At 39.4% G+C, this 15,057-nt stretch overlaps 1 protein-coding gene across 2 annotated transcripts in view; it reads left to right on the forward strand.

The window, feature by feature from the left end:
• The window catches only part of tecpr1a (tectonin beta-propeller repeat containing 1a), a 19,484-nt gene extending 5,410 nt beyond the window's left edge, over window positions 1-14,074 (forward strand). Inside the window, exons 5-25 of one of the 2 annotated variants that reach the window (XM_041229009.1) lie at window positions 2,095-2,217; window positions 2,766-2,940; window positions 3,345-3,445; window positions 3,593-3,694; window positions 4,536-4,681; window positions 4,974-5,515; window positions 5,856-6,001; window positions 6,534-6,689; window positions 7,264-7,413; window positions 8,405-8,562; window positions 8,681-8,808; window positions 8,919-9,021; window positions 9,168-9,264; window positions 9,461-9,540; window positions 9,692-9,748; window positions 9,939-10,113; window positions 10,314-10,449; window positions 10,668-10,760; window positions 11,153-11,259; window positions 12,046-12,165; window positions 12,398-14,074. In XM_041229009.1, the coding sequence (XP_041084943.1) occupies window positions 2,095-2,217; window positions 2,766-2,940; window positions 3,345-3,445; window positions 3,593-3,694; window positions 4,536-4,681; window positions 4,974-5,515; window positions 5,856-6,001; window positions 6,534-6,689; window positions 7,264-7,413; window positions 8,405-8,562; window positions 8,681-8,808; window positions 8,919-9,021; window positions 9,168-9,264; window positions 9,461-9,540; window positions 9,692-9,748; window positions 9,939-10,113; window positions 10,314-10,449; window positions 10,668-10,760; window positions 11,153-11,259; window positions 12,046-12,165; window positions 12,398-12,598 (3,096 nt within the window). In that variant the 3' untranslated portion in view covers window positions 12,599-14,074. The remainder of the gene's footprint in view (window positions 1-2,094; window positions 2,218-2,765; window positions 2,941-3,344; window positions 3,446-3,592; window positions 3,695-4,535; window positions 4,682-4,973; window positions 5,516-5,855; window positions 6,002-6,533; window positions 6,690-7,263; window positions 7,414-8,404; window positions 8,563-8,680; window positions 8,809-8,918; window positions 9,022-9,167; window positions 9,265-9,460; window positions 9,541-9,691; window positions 9,749-9,938; window positions 10,114-10,313; window positions 10,450-10,667; window positions 10,761-11,152; window positions 11,260-12,045; window positions 12,166-12,397) is intronic. The other variant, XM_041229008.1, reaches the window with a different exon arrangement.
• The last annotated feature ends 983 nt before the right edge of the window (window positions 14,075-15,057 follow it).

Genomic DNA, 15,057 nt, shown 5'->3' on the forward strand with positions numbered 1-15,057 from the left:
GGGGGTGCAACTCAATATTAGCAAGGTGTTCCTAATGTTTTGTACACTTGGTGTGTATATATATATATATATATATATATATATATATATATATATATATATATATATGTATACACACACACACACACACACACACACACACACACACACACACACACACACACACACACACACATTACTGTGCAAAAGTTTTAGGCAGGTGCGAAAAAATGCTGTAAAGTAAGAATGCTTTCAAAAATAGACATGTTAATAGTTTATATTTATCAATTAAGTAAATGCAAAGTGAGTGAACAGAAGAAAAATCTAAATCAAATCCATATTTGGTGTGACCACCCTTTGCCTTCAAAACAGCATCAATTCTTCTAGGTACACTTGCACAAAGTCAGGGATTTTGTAGGCATATAGTCAGGTGTATGATTAAACAATTATACCAAACAGGTGCTAATGATCATCAATTCAATATGTAGGTTGAAACACAATCATTAACTGAAACAGAAACAGCTGTGTAGGAGGAATAAAACTGGGTGAGGAACAGCCAAACTCAGCTAACAAGGTGAGGTTGCTGAAGACAGTTTACTGTCAAAAGTCATACACCATGGCAAAACTGAGCACAAATTTCAAGGTAGACAGGGGTTTCCAGATGTGTTGTCCAAGCTCTTTTGAAGAAGCACAAAGAAACGGGCAACGTTGAGGACCGTAGACGCAGTGGTCGGCCAAGGAAACTTACTGCAGCAGATGAAAGACACATCATGCTTACTTCCCTTTGCAATCGGAAGATGTCCAGCAGTGCCATCAGCTCAGAATTGGCAGAAAACAGTGGTACCCTGGTACACCCATCTTCTGTCCGGAGAAGTCTGGTCAGAAGTGGCCTTCATGGAAGACTTGCGGCCAAAAAGCCATACCTCCAACGTAGAAACAAGGCCAAGCGACTCAACTATGCACGAAAACACAGGAACTGGGGTGCAGAAAAATGGCAGCAGATGCTCTGGACTGATGAGTCAAAATTTGAAATATTTGACTGTAGCAGAAGGCAGTTTGTTCGCCGAAGGGCTGGAGAGTGGTACACGAATGAGTGTCTGCAGGCAACAGTGAAGCATGGTGGAGGTTCATTGCAAGTTTGGGGCTGCATTTCTGCAAATGGAGTTGGGGATTTAGTCAGAATTAATGGTCTCCTCAATGCTGAGAAGTACAGGCAGATACTTATCCATCATGCAGTACCATCAGGGAGGCATCTGATTGGCCCCAAATTTATTCTGCAGCATGAAAACGACCCTAAACATACAGCGAAAGTCATTAAGAACTATCTTCAGCGTAAAGAAGAGCAAGGAGCCCTGGAAGTGATGGTATGGCCCCCACAGAGCCCTGATCTCAACATCATCGAGTCTGTCTGGGATTACATGAAGAGAGAGAAGCAATTGAGGCTGCCTAAATACACAGAAGAGCTGTGGTTAGTTCTCCAAGATGTTTGGGCCAACCTACCTGCCGAGTTCCTTCAAAAACTGTGTGCAAGTGTACCTAGAAGAATTGATGCTGTTTTGAAGGCAAAGGGTGGTCACACCACATATTGATTTGATGTAGATTTTTCTTCTGTTCACTCACTTTGCATTTTGTTAATTGATAAATATAAACTATTAACATGTCTATTTTTGAAAGCATTCTTACTTTACAGCATTTTTTCACACCTGCCTAAAACTTTTGCACAGTACTGTGTGTGTGTGTGTGTATATATATATATATATATATATATATATATATATATATATATATATATATATATATATACTGAACAAAAAATATAAACACAACATGCAACAATTTCATATAAGGAAATCAGTCAATTGAAATAAATTCATTAGGCCCTAATCTATGGATTTCACATGACTGGGAACAGTACTGTGTGTGTGTGTGTGTGTGTGTGTGTGTGTGTATATATTATATATATATATATATAATATATATATATATATTATATAATATATATATATATATATATATAATATATTCGTGTATACTCTCTTTGCTATATTCCTGTACAATTTTGCACCATTGTGTAATTGTGAACTGTGATTTCCATCTTTTCCTCTGTGTCTGCAGATCCCCTCTCAAGATGTTGGTCCTCTACCAGACCCCTTCAGTGACATCACCGTGGGGGGTTGGGACATCACGGATGAGCCAAGGGGACATCTGTCACTCTGGGCAGTCTCACTACAAGGGAAGGTAAGACAAACAATAATCTTTTATGTTTAAAACTTGTTCGCAAACTGCTGTAAAAAAATATATATATATTTGGAAGCAAATGCATAGGCATTTTTAATAGATTGATAAACCCATTGTAACAGCATAAAATGTGCACGAAACAACTAAACAATGAACTGCTCTTTTCTGAAACTAACTTGTTTCTTGCTAGAATGGTAGCTTTTACAATTGCTGTATCACTTTCAGAAAATATTGGATCTGACCCTGTAAAAAGCAGTACCAACACCTCACCACAAGATGGCATGATTAGATCACGTTTGTGTCTGAATGGCTTGCATTTTGCCTGCTGGCTCAAGGGGAGATGCTTCTGTGGCCAGTGCTCTTCATTTTTACACAAGCTACAGTACCCATTCACAGCAGGGAATCTAGTCTACAGAGCTGCATTTTTTCCAGGTTGCCTCTGAGGACACTGTCTAATCTGCACACCAGATGACATCAAGCACTAATAATTGGTTTTGATACAGCTATACTACAGTATATGAAGTGTTGTTATTCTCTTGTGTATGCAGGTGTGGTGCAGAGAAGGAATCCACCATCACAATCCTGAGGGCTCTGTGTGGACAGAGGTCGTGACCCCCGGAGAGGTGGTTCAAATCAGCTGTGGGCCGAGTGACCTCGTCTGGGCTGTACTGTGGGAGGGGCATCTACTGGTCAGAGAGGGGATCAGCAGAGAGAACCCTAAAGGTCAGAGCGTACTGCTGTATTAGATTTGCTTCCTTGACCAACAATACCAAATTCCACAAAGTCAGAGCTGAGACTGCTAAACTCAAGTTGGATGTGGGCGCGCATGTCGGCAGGAGAAAGGCTAATGCATTAACCAGCTATGATCCTGTGTCCATAATTCCATATATTCTGCCCCATTATATATTTTGTTTGTGCCAACATAAATGTAGTTTCAGTATCTTTTGTTTAAGTTATAATATTTGTAGTATTTTTTTTTCTGTGAATACAGTAGCTGTAAAAATTATAGGTTTTAGTGTATAGTACCATGATAAATATTCCTAAGTAAGACGCAAGTACTAGACACACCACTCTTTCTTGATGAATCGTTTAATAAGTTCATTTTTTGTCAATGTGACCATTTCTAGGCTCTTCCTGGGTGGTGGTTGATTCCCCAAGTACAGAAGTTGGTGCAATTCACGTAGCAGCAGGCATTAATGTTGTGTGGGCCGTCACCAAGGACAGAAAGGTTAGTAGGAGAATTGCATTGTTTATCGATGATTTGCGTAACAAGAGAGGCTGTTCTGTTCTTCTTCTTTTTGTGCATGACATGTTGGTTTAATTTAATAATGTCCACAATGAATTAGCTAAGACGTTTATTTTGTGTCTCTTTCAGGTGTGGTTTCGCCGGGGTGTAAACTCCCACAACCCCTGTGGAACGGGCTGGATCGGAATGGTGGGAGAAATGGTCATGATGAATGTAGGACTGAACGACCAGGTCAGATACTTTAGAAAATGCAGAGGAAATATTCAGTTAAAAGCAATAAAGATCAGCAGCTCTTTCCAGCCACAACTTGTTTTTGTTTTAGCAAACATCTGTCTTAAGCAGTGCCTTTTTAAGATTAGTTAGTTCAGCTTACAGTTTATAATAATAATAATAATAATAATAATAATAATAATAATAATAATAATAATACCATTTTTAAGTTTCATTGTTTCATTGTGCAATTTTAAAGTTTAAGGTTTACTGTAATAGCAAATTAATTTCTACTCCCTGTCTACAAGACAGTGTCCAGTTGTGTATTTCTGCAGTCCGTACTACTGAATTTCACCCTGGAGTTGCAAGCACGGAAAAACATTTCAAAGCGGGGATCATACTTTTGAAATAATTTTTTTGGCACTGCAACAATATACATCTGGAAACTGCATACTGAACCATATATAAGTACATATCGAGAAGCGTGCTCCTATGGTCTTTTTCTGTTCGATTTACATCAGGGCCAAGGGGATATACAAGGAAAAGTGATATGGCCATATAACAAGAGAACCCACTAGTTTTTTTTAATGGTTACATTTACAAGAGAACCCACTAGTTTTTTTTAATGGTTACATTTACAGTTTGTTAACTAATCTCAATGAGTCTGTGGGAGGTCCCTAACAATAAGTGAGGGTTCTGGTTGGTTGAGCAGGGTGGGAGCATTAATAATGTAGCTGTTATTAATGTTACTAATTCAATTTATCCATTAGTGTGACAAGTATGGCTACTGTTGTCAGAATTTGAATTCCATTTGGTACACTGGTCTTCACTAAAAGGTCTTCTTGTCTGTGTCTCACACCAGGTGTGGGGAATCAGCAGTGAAGACAGAGCTGTGTATATCCGTCAAGGTGTCACGTCCAGCGAACTCAGTGGAAAGACCTGGAAAGCCATTGTTGTAGCTAGAGATGACGACAGGTCCCACTCTGAAAGCGCCAACAGCCTAGTTAGGTATCTGTGTTTAACGAAACTACGACAAGTGTTCCAGAGTATCCAATCTCATCCCATGCACAAGCAACAGTGTGCATTTCTGAGGATTTTTTTAAGGACTGTTTTGTATGAGGCTTTTTAAAATGTACATTTTACTTAATTAAATCATTTTTAGTTTGTGAGGCTTTTGTCAACTGATTTAGAGACTATTTATTAGTTTAATCTAACGTTCCAAAAGCTGATCTAATCTGCAGAGTCCTGAATGTTTTAAAATGTAGCATTCTTTCTCCCCACCTCCCCACCCCCCTTCAAGTGACGGCTGCTTTTTCAGCGGGGAGGTGAGGGTCCAGTCGCAGTCATCTGTTATGAATGACACCGAGTCGTCTTCTGAAACAGAAAGGTCTCGGGCTGCAAAGTCCACCTCACCCACGCATGCTGACGCCATGAAGCGTAGAATCCCTAAAGTGACCAGTGACAGCTTCATCTCAGAGCTGGTCTCCGACAAAGAGCGTAAGCCAGGCAGGGACGGGAGGGACTGCCAGGAGGAGGGGGCACCCCAGGAACAAGACCAGGAGCGTGTCCCCCAGGAGACATCCATCGAGCTGGTCTCGCAGTCCTCCGGTCAGCAGGGGGCCCGAGACCTCCAGTGGAGTAACGTGGATTTAGAAGAAGCTCAGACCCCCCTGGCAGCTGCAGCTTCAGACACCACGGAAACCTCCAGCTTGTCCTCTGTAGCTACTTACAACTTGGAGGAGCAGTATGGGGTGGGTGAGCACCCTCTCTGGGCCTGGGTCTGTGGAGGGGGCTGTGCTGTGGATTCTCACACCCACTTAAACTGGTTCAGTGCATCGACAGGTAAATACATTGCAGATGTTAAAACGTTATATAAAAAATATAAACAAATATTAAAGGTCTAAAGTCATCTGTTTATGCAAAGAGCTAGTACACTTTTGAAATCAAGGGTCTTGCTTTTAATACCTATATGTATATATGATTTATTGGCATGGCTGTGTAGCAAAACAGAGCTCTGTTTAGCTTAGACATCCCACTTTAGCCTGTAAGCAACAGTCACATGATCAGGATGGCCTGCTCATGTCAAAGCGCAGGCCTGGTGAGACACATACATACATAATATGCATTAGGTCTGTTTGCAGTGTTTCCTGTCCCTGGCAACAATGTCTCCTCTGTGCTTCAGGCGTGTCCGCCTCTGTACAGTCCATGTCCCTGTCTCTCACCCTGGCACAAATGGCAGTGTGGCGGAAACAGATCTTTGAGCAGCTGAGCGAGCGGTCCAAGAGAGAGGTGGAGAATTTCAGGCACTATGAGCAAGCTATTGAGCAGGTAGAGATACTCTTCTACTGTATGTGCAATAGATTCAAAGCTTTAAACTTTTCAGCTAAATTCAAGTCAGTCTATTTGAAGTATTTGTTCTAAATTCTAAACTGTGCTTTTGACTCCAAATTACCTAGTTTAGGTTGGTATGAGTCTGAAACTGCTTATTTTTTATTTAAACAAGGATATTCTCAGGTGACGGTAAGAAAAACACACATTTATGACAGTGGAAAGACAAACACAAGTTTACAAATAAAGTACAGTTAATTTTCTCCCAGCTCAGATAGCAGGTTAGTCCAGTTAAAAGGAGCGTGGTAGGAAAAAGGTGTGTTTTTAAAATACTTCAACATCTTCAAATGTATTATTTTGTTGTTTCAAAGGTATACATTTTATCTAAATGTTCCATTCTCATCTGAAGTGTGGAATGTGTCTCAAGTAACTTAAAGCCTTGGTGTCAGTGGGTGAATGGTTAAAGTTGACAAGCAGCATCTATTGCTTTTAAAGGCGTGTAATAACCATTGATTTCATTTCCCTGGCTTAGTCTGTGTGGGTGAAGAAGGGCGTCATGCAGTGGTGGAGAGACTGGAAACCCAACAAGTGGATGGATGTCCGATTTGCTCTGGAGCAATTTTCAGGGACCGACGGCAATCAAGATGGCATCCTCTTCATTTACTACACATTCAATGACGAAAAGAAGGTTTATTATTATTATTATTATTATTTATTATTATTATTATTAGTAGTAGTAGTAGTAGTATTAAAAATGAAAACAGTGTGCCACAAGGCACAGTATGAAAAAGTATATATCAGTGAAGTAAAGGCTACATTTCTGGGACATGCTCTTAGGTAAAACTGTATTTAGCACTGATCAAGGCATTAGCTGTGATTCAGATCCTTGTAGTTTTACCTTAGCATTGTATGATTGCGTATTTCATTTATGGATGAAGGGATGTCTTGTATCCACCCGCTCCACACCTCTACCAGTTGTGACTAAAACTTAATCTATAGCTCTGATCAATGACAAAAGCAGATATAATATTAATATTGCTTTTAAGGCTGCTGCTGCTGTTTTCCATATATTTACCTGTGTCTGCTGGAAATGAGAAGAGGTTGTTTGGTCAGACTGGTTCATTGGAATCTATGGTGCCTCTAAGGGTCTGTTAATTGTATATTTGGGGCCTCATTTTGTGCATTTAGTAACTTAACCTACTGCAGCTGTCATCTAGCTTTGTTATAAATATTTAAAGCAATATTTTTCCCCCTTTCTGCAGTACCTCCATGCGTTTATAAATGAGATTACTATACTGGTCCCTGTTCTCAATGATACAAAACACACGTTCGCTATCTATACACCGGAAAGAACCAAACAGAGATGGCCAATACGACTGGCTGCTGCTACCGAACAGGAGATGCACGACTGGGTAACTCCTGTTTTATGTAACTTCCATTACCTCATGAGTTATAGATAGGGCTTCTGCTTTTATTCATGTTATTTTTCGATGCTTATTTTTAGCTATTTTTGAGTTTTATGTAAATCTTTTTTTCTGGATTTTGCCTTTTATAATGTATGAAATGATTGTTTTTGGTTACTTGCCAGAATTCTTGGGCTTTTTTTTTTCTGTCACAATGTGTATACTAACTTGTCAGTACTTGCACACTTAAGTTGTACCTTCTTTCCTTTGCTATCTTCAACAACAAAATCCTTATGAATTAGTCATTTAGGAGACACTTTTATCCAAAGCGACTTCCACAGAATAGGGGGTGAACTATGCATCACAACTGCTGCTGCAGAGTCACTTCGAAAGGACCTCAGTTTTACATTTCCTCCGAAGGACGGAGCACAAGGATGTTCAGTGACTTGCTCAGGGTCACACACAATGAGTCAGTGACTGAGCTGGGATTTGAACTGGAAACCTTGTAACAAGCCCCTTTCTTTAACCACTGGCCCACCAAGCCTCTTTACATTTCAGCACAATTGGCACTTCTGTTTTAAATTATCTCTGTAACTAATATAGCTTTAACTTCCACGAACAAGCCGCTTAATTGTAATCTCATTTTAAGTCTTGCAAGCTGAGTCTCCAATAGAAATGTAGAATTGGCTGCCACCCAGTAGTTGGTGGGTTTAAAGTGTTCAGAACGAATCAATGAAAGATACAAGTCAGGAAGGAGGGACGTTGCCCAACTGCAGGTAGTTTGTTTTTGTTTTTTATTGTCGTAGGCTTTTTTTTTTTTTTTTTTTTTGCATCTGGCATCTTTATGGTCTTTTTATCGGTTAATACCGAAAATCAGAAGCCCTAATTATAGCCTATAATAGGAACTTTGCTCTGCATTAAGCAGCAAAGACTTCAGAATTGTATTGGATATTTACTGGTACAGGAATATCGTTTTATAATGATTTATTTTGCCCCGCAGCTAGCCCTTCTGAACTTATCCTGCTGTGATTCAAGAGGGATCCATGGTCCTCCTTCTAAGCAGGCGATTTGGTCCACTACATGCAAGGGTGACATCTTTGTTTGTGAGCCTGCTTCGAATCTGGAGGCGTTTCCCTATCCATTGCCCTGTGATCAAATGTAAGTGCCTTTTGAGTTCTCGCTCTGTTTCCTTGTGTTGGCAGTCACGCTATTCTAGAGTTCTAAACATGATGTCACAATGTACATGGCTTTCACTCACTTCTGTTTTATGCTTCAGGTTTTGGAGACAGATCGGAGGACACCTGCGCCTGGTGGAAAGTAACAGTCTGGGAATCGTATGGGGTGTCGGATATGATCACACAGCCTGGGTGTACACTGGAGGCTATGGAGGTGGTTTCTCCCAGGGTAAGTTTCTGTAAAGGAGTCGCTTTTGAGTATGATTACAAAAAAAGGATTGTAATTGGTTAATTCGGGGATGTTTCAATTTGCTGACATGTTCCCATTTCTCTCCCCAGGGCTAGCAAGCAGCACTGATAATATCCACACACAGACAGACGTCAAGAGCGTTTACATTTATGAAAATCAGCGCTGGAACCCAGTAACTGGCTACAGTAGCAGGTCAGGAGTTGCAAACTGTAGAACCACACATTTTCATAATGAAGTACAGCTAGGGCTTTTTGATATTTTAGATAACTTGACATAATGCCAGGGTTTCCCTATTTGACGTGTACATACAAGATCACTAACTGTGTGTTCCTGTGCAGAGGTCTTCCCACAGACAGGTACATGTGGAGCGATGTGACCGGTTTGCAGGAATGCACGAAAGGAAGCACTAAGCCTCCATCTCCACAGTGGACCTGGGTAGGTCCTTCTTCTTTTCATTTCCCTGCAGACCTAAATGCTGACCTTGATGAACTGTTTTTATCCTGGATCCCACGCCGGCTGCAGTGGCTGATTATGTTACTCACCTGTTAGTATCATAGGGTAATCAGTCAAACAAATATATTACTGTTTTAAAAAAGGAACTCTATTTGAATGCATTTTGTGTCCTTGACAGGTGTCCGACTGGTGCATTGACTATAGTACTTCAGGTGGGACTGACAAGGAGGGTTGGCAGTATGCTGCTGATTTTCCTTCGTAAGTCACATCTGGTATACCCAGCACCTGTTTGTTACGCTCCTGTAGCTTTTTAATTTTATTTGCAGAATGTTTGCTTATGTACTCTTTAAGTTTGACCCGCTGACTGTATGTGTTTTTTGCTCCATTTGTGTTTCTCATCTTCTTTTAGGACCTATCACGGATACAAGACGATGAAAGACTTTGTGAGGCAGAGGCGCTGGGCAAGGCAAGTCAGTGGAAGCACTCCTTATGCCAAATTGCTTTGTTTATTTTAAATTTGTATAAAACTGTAATGTGAAGTTCTCCTAATTTACAGCATTTGCATTTCTTTTTAAAATTGTGCTTGTCATGCTAAACTTGTATTTCCAGAATTTATACAGGATGCATCTTTTTATTTAATTACATTTTCCTTATAGGAAATGTAAAATCACCACGACTGGCCCGTGGCTGGAGGTTCCTCCCATCGCACTGTGGGATCTCACCATCCTGCCCTGCTCCTCTCAGACCTCTGTGGAGGAGGTCTCACTCTGGGGCATCAGCAACAAGGGAGACGTCCTGTGTCGGATCGGAGTGACACGGCAGAGCCCAGCAGTGAGTCTCTGATCCTACCCAGGCTCCCATAGTGTTTTAAAAACATGAAGTTGATTTAAGGAGCACAGTGTTTTTAATTTACCAATAACGTCAAATAGATTGGTTATTGGAGCAACTATTAAACCTCTTTTGAAAGCGCAAGATTTCTGGATTACTTGGGCAACTCCTCACTGTGAATTAATTGTAACTTTACCTTTCAGGGCAACTCCTGGCTTCACGTTGGCACAGATCAGCCCTTCAAGTCTATCTCCATAGGCGGTGGCTACCAGGTGTGGGCAATCGCCAGAGACGGATCGACGTTCTACCGCGGATCTGTCTCTGCTCAGAACCCTGCAGGTAACACCTGTACTCTATCTGAAGAATGTGACCCCCCCCCCCCCCCCCCCCCGGTCAAAATCTCTTATGAATAGAACATAGCGGAACAGTATTTAAAGCATTATTGTGATAAAACTTGATATACACATTCCTTAACATAAATTCTTGAGTCCACATAGTGGTCCTCAGTTGACTTTGTGTCGAATGTCTACAGCATGTTTTTCTTTTTTTTGTTTAAGGAGATTGCTGGTACCACATCCCCTCTCCACCCAGACAGAAGCTGAAACAGGTGTCGGTGGGGCGCACATCTGTATACGTTGTGGATGAAAACAGTACGGACTTCACTTATTATTATCTCTTAGCTGTAAAGCTTGATACAAGCAGAAATTACATTTTTCCCTATCAAGTTACTAGTACTTCTGTTAGCTGATAATGCCTATAGGAATCACCTTTGAAACTACACTTCCATTTTCACAGAATTACTGATTAATTATCTGTAGGACATGAGCATTAGGCATGAACACTAAAACTATGGATTTGTTAATTAAACATTATATCTGTCTTTGTTGTTGTCATAGTTACAAAGCCTAGTCTAGACAATAGAGTAAGACTTTTCTGTATGGAGCAACACAGTTCGGATCAGAACGAGGGAGAGAATGGAGTTTATTAACTTCAGCTTTGGAATGCAATGCTTCTTATTCTCCTTTCCTCTGTACCTGTCCAGGTAACCTGTGGTACCGCCAGGGCCTGACCCCCAGCTACCCGCAGGGGTCCAGCTGGGAGCACATTTCAAACAACGTCCGCAAAGTGTCTGTGGGACCTCTCGACCAGGTGGGTGAAGAGCCCCTACTGATTCTATGCAAACTTCTTTTATTGTGTGTAATGATGAAAAATGTAAACGCGACAGTCACAGTGGGCTTACTGGAGGCAAGTGCGTGTTACATTTGTAATCTGAATGGGCAGTCAAGAGCCCAGTTACCAAGTTGCCGGGGAAGATTTAGTGCAGTACTTGTTAGAAGCCTGGCCTCAAGTTCCAGCAAACTGCAGATCGTGCTGTCAGAAGACCATTATTTAATAATTGCGAAAGAAACTGTGGTAGAGAACAATGAAGCACGAGTGAGAAATTGAGGCACTTGGTGTAAACAGTGCCATAAAGCACTCTAGTTTTATATTATCTTCACAAGAGTAGGCATATCTCTTAAGAAGCTTGATTATACTGTTTGACTTTGTTTTAAAATTGTGCATGTACAGTGTTCACAGCAGTCACTTCTCACCACTGTTATGAATTGACAATACTGAAATCAAAGTTTAAATACCCTTGTATAGATAACACATATAAAACATCTCAGTTTAGACTCAAACTAAAGCCCATACTGAAAGGGTGTGCTGCCTGTGCTGTCTAAATTCCATATGCCTTCTCTAGACCTGAATTATTATACAGATTAACAGTAATTTGATGTACACTGAAAATAGGAATCCAGCCCTGGTCTCTCCATTGGAAGGATAATTGTCCTGTGCAATTAATCATAATGTAAGACAAGCATAAATGTGTCACTAAATTGTGACTATTTCAGTGAAGCCGTTATTAAGGAGGATGCTTTCTACTATTTTCTCTAGGTTTGGATAATTGCTGACAAAGTTCAAGGCAGCCACAGTCTGAGTTGTGGCACTGTATGCCATCGCGTTGGGGTGCAGCCAGTGGAGCCTAAAGGACAATTGTGGGACTATGGAATTGGAGTAAGTCAGCTCAAAAAAAGATTTATTTTAATACAGATAGGAATAATGTTATGTTTTAATGAGCTTGTTCAGCACATTTTTAAGCAATGTTCTTGATCCCTTAATAACATGAGACCGATGAAGATCTGGCAAAACCCTGAATATTATGGAACCCCCACCCTTTTTTGTACTTCTAACTCAATTTTAAGAATAGCATAACTGGCTTCTCTGTTGGTGTGATGTGTTCTTCCAGGGTGGATGGGAACACATTACAATCAGAGGGAACTCCCAGGAAGCCCCCAGGATTGTTATGCCAATGCCTGCTGAAAATACTTTGGATAAAAGTGGCCGTGTGGCAGAGGAGGGTGGTGGAGATGGGGGCAGGACCACTTCCAACAGCTCAGTACTCAGTATCAAAGAAGAGGAACTGAATGGAAACACTGTGAGTTGTTAGCCTGCTTCTCTTGTCCCTTGTGTACCTCTTAACATGAACATCTCAAAGTTATTCCTTCCGTCCTTCATTACTTCACAACTACGGAAGACCACCAGCCCATATTTTGTACAGCTTCTTTATTTTTGTGTGTGTGTGTGTGTGGTTTTACATCTCTGTGTTAGTCCCTTGTATTTATCAACATCTCTTTTTCCATTGTTTGAATATTATTACCTAAAATAAATCCTAAAACGGAAATTAGCATAGGTGAATAAGGGTGAAAAGCTGCTAAGGTCACAGTCAAACGAGGCATTGCAACCAAAATGAAGTATGTTTATGTGGTGTGAAAAGAAAATTGAATTAGACTAGGTAATCTTTATCAGCTCAGGAGGCTGGCCTTGGTCACGTGAACTGTGCTATTCCTCTTACTCTGGTATGCCACTAAATACTATAAAATATGTCACTGTTCCTTCTTTATCCATTTATCCTGGCTTCCAGACTTACAGGAGATGTAACGTTATCCTTTTTGATAAGAAGTAAGGCATTTTAAATGCACCGTAGAGGGACCCACCCATTTTAATAGCCCCTGGGTGTATTTTCTGACACACCTAGGAAGGGTTTTTCAGTCTCAACACTTGCAAATGAAATGTTGAAACCAATGCATTGGTCATTTTCTGCCTTTGTACAGACCTGTGTACTTTTTTAAAAACAAATAATAATTAAATAAATAAATAAAAACAAAGAATGAAAGTATAATCACAGATTGGACATCTTTACAACAACCTCCTTATCTAAACACATTATTTAAAAAAAAAGAGAACTAAAACATAGCTGAAATATGTCTGGTTTTTGTACATTGTTTATTGATGCTGCAGTATTGATGTTTACTTTTGTCCTGGTTCAGTGTCTACCAAAACAAATTGACCTGAAGTTTAAATAAAGCAAAAAAGCAGTAATGAACATTATATATGTGTGTGTGTGTGTGTATGTATATATGAACATTATATGTGTGTGTGTGTATGTATATACAATTTTTTATTTTCTTTTTTACTGGAATACAGTTGTATGCAAATCGTGGGTGGCATAGTTCCTTCTTTGAGTCTGAATTGCTGTTTGCGACTGGCAAAAAACAGGCAGACTGTGTAAAATTATTTTAAAAAGTTTAATATATTTGTCAGACAAGTATTTTTTATTTATTTTTTTTAAGTTAAAATTGTCTACCTTTCATTTGCAATAATACACTTGTTCATATGGTGCTTTTGTATTTCGTTACAGTTTTGGACAATATCAGATTTATAGAGCGGTCAGTCTTGTTTGTCTGTTGCGCATAGAACTACTAGGAGAGCAAACCCAGCTATTCACAGTCAATATCAGGTGAAAAAATTGTGCATTTCAATTCTCTTTAGAGTAAGTTTAGTATATAACTAGTATACATTCCAAACACACATGAAATGTGAATTATATAAATTAACTGGTTCAGTTTTGTTTTAGTTTAGTTTTTTTTTTTTTTTTTTTTTTTTTCAAAAGCTCAAGCTTTGCAAATAGATTGTAATAGATAGACTGTTAACTATATACTGTAAAAACTAATATTTTAAAAAGTCAAGTATTCTATTGTGATGTGTAAACTTTTCCAGGAAAACAATGCATGAATGATGTCTTCTCAATAAACATGGTTTATTGCTAAAATTCTTGGCTCCAGCTCTGTACAGTTGGGGTGAGTGATCAAATGCAATTGCATGTAATGTTTCATGGGTTATTTGGATGTCTTGGAAGGTGATTATTTGTTTGTTTATTTGTTTGTTTGTTTGTTTTAAAAGATTCTTCTTGAATCATGATTACACAATTATTTCTTTGTAAATAGTTTAGGTATCATGCAGTAAGCCAGTAAGGTGTAGGTACATTAAAGACAAAGGGTTTTGTTTTACTGCGATTATCATTTCCTAGCATATTCATTTGGGTTTTACTGGATATTTGAATGCAGCTTCACTTAGCAATTGTTTTGGTTGTTTCAGCGATGAAGACTTGCCACATCACTCATTTTGAATTCTGAATGACCTCTGTTCCAAATAAATTATATAAAAAGGTATATGTTACCATAAGTGAAGAGTTAGGGTTAACATCACTGTACAATTAAATGTATTTTTTGTGTATATAAAACACACACACACACACACATTGTAGATCCTGTTAACCCACTTATACCCCTTTTTTCAGCACAAGTAACTCAAAATAATACAGCATCATTTTTTTGAGAAGATGGACCAAAAGGAAAGCAGTTATACTGCAAGATACAAAGCACTATCCACAGCCAAAAGGAGCTGTTAGCTTGCCACAACAACGTTAGACCAACTGGATTAATGGCAAGTGAATACAAGGAAAATATATATATACACATATACACACACAGAGTAGATAACAGAATTCCATTTCTGTATCTATAAAAGTCAACCTTAAAAATATAAAAGGTAATCTTTTGAAAATAT

Source organism: Polyodon spathula, chromosome 26, assembly GCF_017654505.1.
Source record: "Polyodon spathula isolate WHYD16114869_AA chromosome 26, ASM1765450v1, whole genome shotgun sequence".
NCBI classification, from domain to species: domain Eukaryota; kingdom Metazoa; phylum Chordata; class Actinopteri; order Acipenseriformes; family Polyodontidae; genus Polyodon; species Polyodon spathula.